Source organism: Austrofundulus limnaeus, unplaced genomic scaffold, assembly GCF_001266775.1.
Source record: "Austrofundulus limnaeus strain Quisiro unplaced genomic scaffold, Austrofundulus_limnaeus-1.0 Scaffold518, whole genome shotgun sequence".
NCBI lineage: Eukaryota > Metazoa > Chordata > Actinopteri > Cyprinodontiformes > Rivulidae > Austrofundulus > Austrofundulus limnaeus.
Genome location: NW_013952920.1, coordinates 265,687 through 272,198, shown reverse-complemented (window position 1 = coordinate 272,198; position 6,512 = coordinate 265,687). Strand labels below are relative to the sequence as shown.

Below are 6,512 nucleotides of genomic sequence, written 5' to 3'. Positions count from 1 at the left end.
GAGGAGACCAGTTCTGCAGGTTTTACTGGACCTGATGAGACCAGTTCCATAGGTTTTACTGGACCTGAGGAGACCAGTTCTGCAGGTTTTACTGGACCTGATGAGACCAGTTCTGCAGGTTTTACTGGAACATTTTAAGGACATAGTTGCTGAATAAATGAGTAAAATGCAACATTTTAAGTTGGGGTTTGTCGTGGCAAGAATGGTCAGAAACACGGCGAGAGTGTTAAAGAGACACATAGTATTGCGGGTATGATTATAAAGTAATTTATAATGGGCAGACATGGAACAGAAAGCAATCACGAAGTCTGTTAGATGTGGGCCCGCCTGTCATCGGCGGACATGCAATGTTATACTGTCAGCTATCATTATGTGATAATGGACCAACCAATCAGAATCTGCCTCGTTCTGGTACATGAAGTAGGTCAGCTTGATGCTGACGTCCAGGGATATCACAAGATATGAACAATTGGACAGTGTCAAGGTGATACATAATAAGTATTCCACAACAGAGGTCAAACCCATTTAAGATGGTCACCTAACTTATATTGACATTAGTCAACACATAAATAGCTGGAACTCAGTAAAAATCTACAAACGTTGAACTATAGTTTGATGTGGTAGTAGCTGAGAGTCATCCACAAAAATACTGAGTGCTACAAAATCACACATTATTTTTAAGGTTTGAACAGCAGCAGTTTGAACAAGCAGCTGTAACTCCTTCATTTCCAAACAAAAAATATCTAAAACTATGATATGAAGACAGCGGGTTATATCCTTTGTGTTTGCGGTCAGCGGGACTGTAAAAAATTAAAAACAGAGCAATCTTCAAAAAGTTTAAATTCCACCAGTCCCTGATTGTACAAATAATACAACTGCACAGCCCTCCTAAGCTGTGTAATAGTCTACAGATCATACAGAAAGTTTGTACAACTTTTAAAGAAGCCAATGTCTTAATGTGTACTGATTATGTTCACACTATGCTGCAAGAGAAAATCATTGTTGTCCAACTGCAGTTTAATTAAGATCGCATCATTAAAGAAATCTGTTAGAAATATAGTATGAGGATAGATGGTAACTAAAAAATCATCAAAAACTTTATTCTAGTAAAACATGTTGACACAGTGGTTTGAGCTGCATCTGGGACAGAGGGACTGAATTAATTTCTTCCTGTATCACCTTTCTATTCTTAGGTCAAAAAGTAACGAAATGTGTTTGGTTGATTTTTTTTGTAACAATGCTTCTTGGCAATAATAGTATACCATTGGAAAGCCTGTTAATTTCTCCATTAAATGGTGCCATATTTGTAAGGAACATGCATTTGTGGGATGAGCAGTGGAGCTGAGTGTGTGGGCTGTGCACATAAAAAAAATTGCCAAATCTTCTCTGCCAAACAGCTTATTTTGCTGTTGTTATTGACATTTGTTTCAAACTTCTGGTACTTCCAGGTGCTGCCAATCAGGTGCCCGCTTTAAGATTTATTGCCAAGCAGCATTGTTACAACTGGGGTTAAGAAATTAAAATAAGGGATGCCCATCATTAACTATTAATCCATTAGTAAGATTTGTTCTTTAAATGGTTGTAAAAAATATTTAGAATGGCTAATACTAGACTCGCTGTATATTAAATGCATCAATCATCTTTCTTTAAAAGCTAAACATCAGAAACAAATCAACAGTCTAAATAAGCTATGCTGTGTACTTAGAAAGAAATAATCTACCAAACACAAATTTCCTTACATTTTGTGCTAAGTTTACATTATGTATTCTGAGATTATGTTGTGGAAAAATTATCTTATCAAGTATTTATACAGAATTACGTGTTCAAGAAAATTTCTTCACAGAAATGGTCTTTGAGTTTGTTTTTTTGCAATAAAATGAGCACAGGTCAAACAGAAGGACAAGCAGTCTGCATGAGTGTACTGAAGAGGAAGCTGTCCCTCTCAGCTTCATACAGTTTCGAAGAAAAAAAAAACATCGTGGAATGAAGAACCGAAACTATCCCCTCTTGACTTAACCTTCTGTTGACCCATATGTCTTGTTTTTATGATGCATAACAACAAAACTTTCCATTACAATGGCACTGTGATTTGTCACTTTTTAAATAAAACAAATTGCCTGGGATAGTATGTCATTGTACACTTACCCCAACAGAATATTTTCTCCCAGCTCTTTTATCTCATATTTCTCTCATAGGAACATGTGGTCCAAACCAGTTTAACTGCAGAACAGGGGAGTGTGTTCAGCAGCAGTGGCTGTGTGATGGATGGGACGACTGCCCTGATGGAGCAGATGAGCAGGGCTGTGGAAACTCCACCTACCCTCCCTTCAGTGAGTCCACATTGTAGGGGTGGGAATCTAAGATTCGATTCTAATTTTTGGGGCCACGATTCGATTCAAAATCAATTTTTCCTTCAAACCTGATAATTTGAGCCCATTTGTCATGTTTTTTGCAAACCTTGCACACAGTGAAGCTCAAATCAAACTCAGACTCATTCAGTAAAAACCGAAATGAGCCCAAATCTTTACATTCAGTGAAAACTGATAGTTGAATCTCTGTTTCCTCGAGTTTTTTAGTTTCCTCTTTGTTTTGGTGTTTTACATTACAGAACCAGCAGTCATTGGATTTGCTTTATTTATTTATTTATTTATTTATAATTGACCCTTAGCAAAAAGTAGTATACTTGAAGTTCATTTTAATGAGTATACTTGAGTATAAGTTTAAGAATATCGTATACTAGGCACCATGTACTTGTAGTATTCTTGAGAGTATATTGATTTAATACTCGTTAGTACTGAATTGGAACATTTTTATTTTATACTTTAAGTATACTGTTATGTTTATAAACATACCAAAAAGAAGTATACGTTAAGTACTTGTCATGAAGTATACTAAATACAGTATATACAAGTATGTCCCTAAGTGTACTTTTATTTACCATGTACAATGATTTAAGTATGCTAGCAGTTTACTAACAAGTATACTTCTAGGACTAAGTTGGCCCACAACAATATGAAAGTATACTCAAAAGTATACTGAAAGTAATCTTCTATGTATACTTTTAGTTTAATCTTGAAATATACCACAAATAAACCAGTCTGTGTGAAAAGTGTACTGCTAAAGTTTATCTTGGCCAAAATGTTGAACATTAGTTTAGACTAAGTATACTTAATTTTTTAGTATACCTTTAGTACAAGCCAAGTATAGTTTAAGATAAACTTGGTTAAGTATAACTCAGATTAGTACATAAAAAGTAAACTGGAAGTATACTCTTTTATTTTAAGTTTAAAATTAGTATACTTAAAGGATACTTACATTTACTACTTTTTGCTAAGAGGATTTTGGGACATTTTAAATCGATTCTGAATCTTTGAAAATGAGAATCACGATTCTGATGTGAATTGATTTTTTGGTGCACACCAACCACATTGACTAAACTACGGCAGGTTTTGGCTCCTCTGTCATTGAGATGATTGTAGCAGAGGAAGCTGCTTACAGTAACAGGATAACGAAATATCTGCTGTAGATGTTCTGTTTAAATGTATGCATTATTAGAACAATGTGTCTTTGCCTGCTGTTTGAATGCCTTTTTCATTTTTTTTATTTCACAAATCAGTCTCATCATGTGAGATCATAGAGGTGGAGATGTGCCAGGGCCTCAGCTATAACCTGACGTCCTTCCCAAACATCTGGTTATCCATCTCTGACCAGAGAGAAGCAGCCACACTGCTGCGACAGTATCGGGTAAACGTTACCCCTGACATACTGAAACACATTTACACATTAAATATCTGGCAGCAGTTTCAGAGCAATGAACCTCAGCTTGTTCTGTGGCCAGGTGCTGATGGAGCTGGCGTGCTTCAAGCCCCTGCGGAGGCTGGTGTGTGGGATGTTTCTTCCTCAGTGCAGCCCTCAGGGCGGCGTCCTCCAGCCCTGCCAGTCAGTCTGCTCCTCTGCTGAGCAGCAATGCAGCCAGGCCCTCGACCTCTTCTCCTTCAGCTGGCCCTTCAACTGCCACCTGCTGCCGGACTCGCAGGACCCCCTGGAGTGCTCACAGCCTTAACGTTTTAAGATCCCTATTTGTGGCATTACCGCTTTGTCTGATCTGGTAACTTAAACTTGTAGCATGTTTGAATGTCTATTTATCATTTTGATGCCATTATGTAAAAGATAAAAAGTTGTGAACAGAAAATATCTTTAAAATGCGTTTTATTGCATTGTTGCTTTTTTTCTCATTTATAATGCGTTTTTGATTTTTTTCCAGTTTACAGCAAAGATCTTATCTAAATAAAACCTGTTGAAAAATGACATCTGGGTAAGTTTATCGTAGCTGTGCTTTCATAATTTTAAGATGACATCACGTCTATTTTTTTCCCCCTTAGGACCCATGTCGTTGACGAATCGATGAGAACTCAAAATAAAAACAAAGACTTGTCATTTAAAACTCAAAAGTGCTCATGCAAGAATCAGTCAATTCTTTTACAAATCAAGAATGAACTTCAGTGCTTTTCTTCAGTGACATCGAAACAGCTGGCTGCTATGTTTATAACTAATCTATTCAGTGGAGAAGGTTACACCCCCCAGACTTAAAGACAACTCTTTACTCTGAAAATAACAATTTACAAGAAAAAAAACGGGACAAACGTACTTGTGAATTTGATCTACACAAATAATAATTTTGTCTTCACCGATTTCCAACATGATTTTGCTACATAATGAGTCACATCAATCCTTCAGGCACTGATACCCTTCAAGTCTGTAACATATTTATTGCGGAGGTACGATAAGTTTTAGGCTTTGGTCCAGAGCAAGTGCAGTCAGGCCCCACACTCGATATTTCCCGTTATGAAACACCGGTAGTGTGTATCCATACTTATCGCCGGTGCGGAAGTTTGTGTACCCACGGTTCTGTGGGTTGCACAGGTGAGACAAAGACAAGGTGAAGATGTCCTCGACCTAAAACGAGAGACAAAAAAAATAAAAGAAATAGCAGCTTTGTTTATTTTTGTTTAATATAACAATTGTCTTGTTTCTATTTTGATAAGAGAAGATTTATTTATTTGCATTTGTGTCAGTAGGAGTTTGTACCTCTTCAGGGTTTGGTTTGAAGGACAACTCTTCAAAAGGACCGAGGTTTGCCAACACTGGAGCGATCATCATCCCAGACTGGAAAATAAAATAATAATAAAATTTACAGTAGAATAGAAGATTTTATTATTTAAACTTATGAGATTACAAAACCAAAAGGATCTGCTGCTCCTCTTATTTAATATACTGTATGTGTAAATGACTTTAAATGTAACATTCAAGGTAGCTAAACTTCTGCTAGGTCCATCGGTTAGTTTGTTGATAATAGTTTAGCAACACAGAGCAGCAGACAAAAAGAATGATTCCACTACTTTACAAAAAAATTCCCTTAAACTATTGATAGATTATTAGCCTGGCCCTTGCCTTCCTACGCAGCTCTGCTCAATTCTAGTTTCGCTTCTCTGCTCCGTCTGGGACTTCTCCCATTGACAAGGATTTCTTCAGGAACATTTTACCTGAGCCAATCAGAGAACAGAAGGAGTTTTGAACGACAACATCGATATTCTGGACAGTAGTTTAACAATGGCAGTGAAGGTGAATGAAGTCAGTCTGTGTTGACAAGACCTCCAAATTAAATTAAATTTGTCTGACGAAGCCTGCAGGACTCTTTTACAGCCATCTTGTTTGGCTCGGTACTTCTCTCCTCTCAGTGCACGCAATTTCCGGTTAGCTTCTTAGCGTAGCCTCCTTCACAGTGGAGCTGTCGCATCGTGGCCAACCATTAGCGATTGGGTAAATCAGATGCAATCATTTTAAAATTCAGCAGAGGCCACGCCTCCAGCAAGAAATCGCTTCTCTATAGCCGAGAGTCCAGACCCTCTGTACGAAACAAAGTGAAGGACAAGGGTCTGGTTCTTACCAGGCTAATATATTACCACTTTAAAAGCCTGAATATTTTTCAAAAACAGACATCAAAGAGAGCGTGATTAAAACCTAAATTACATTACAGCAGAAAATAAATTCAATCCTGAAATTTGCTGAAGAAATTGAGTTGTCCAACCTAAAAAAAAACTAGCTAAAAGTACTTAAAACTGAAGGTAAAAAGTAAAAGTAGCTCAAAAAGACAAAATAGAGCAAGTACACTGAAGCAGATTTAATGTTCTGATGGAGCAGAAGAGATTTGAACACATTTCTTTAGGTAAAATATTTGGAAATAAAAATTCAACTATTTGAAAAGTGTAAAATGTTCCGAGGGTCCTAGAAGTGGAAACCTAATGAATATTACTTAGAAGAGACTTCACACTGTACATGTGATACACATATCAGAAGAGAGAGATGAAAAAATGTGAGCATTCAACTGATCACCAACCCACCACTAAGAGAATCAGAGGCCAGTCTAAGATCAACCTGCTCCTGCTGGATATGAAACTGGACCACACCAGGCCCTAACCCCCAATTTTAAAGTGAATTAAGATATATATATA

The 6,512-nt window shown here is 37.1% G+C and overlaps 2 protein-coding genes across 4 annotated transcripts in view; one reads left to right on the top strand and one right to left on the bottom strand.

Annotated features, from left to right (window-relative positions):
• mfrp (membrane frizzled-related protein) overlaps nt 1-4,308 on the top strand; it is a 23,652-nt gene extending 19,344 nt beyond the window's left edge. For all 3 annotated transcript variants that reach the window (XM_014026026.1, XM_014026025.1, XM_014026027.1), the window contains exons 11-13: nt 2,196-2,330; nt 3,617-3,744; nt 3,839-4,308. In XM_014026026.1, the coding sequence (XP_013881480.1) occupies nt 2,196-2,330; nt 3,617-3,744; nt 3,839-4,063 (488 nt within the window). In that variant the 3' untranslated portion in view covers nt 4,064-4,308. The remainder of the gene's footprint in view (nt 1-2,195; nt 2,331-3,616; nt 3,745-3,838) is intronic.
• Nucleotides 4,193-6,512, bottom strand: part of nudt8 (nudix hydrolase 8) — a gene marked incomplete in the record, with an annotated part of 8,849 nt that continues 6,529 nt past the window's right edge. Inside the window, 2 exon segments of the mRNA XM_014026028.1 lie at nt 4,193-4,956; nt 5,089-5,166. Coding sequence (XP_013881482.1) covers nt 4,768-4,956; nt 5,089-5,166 — 267 coding nt within the window.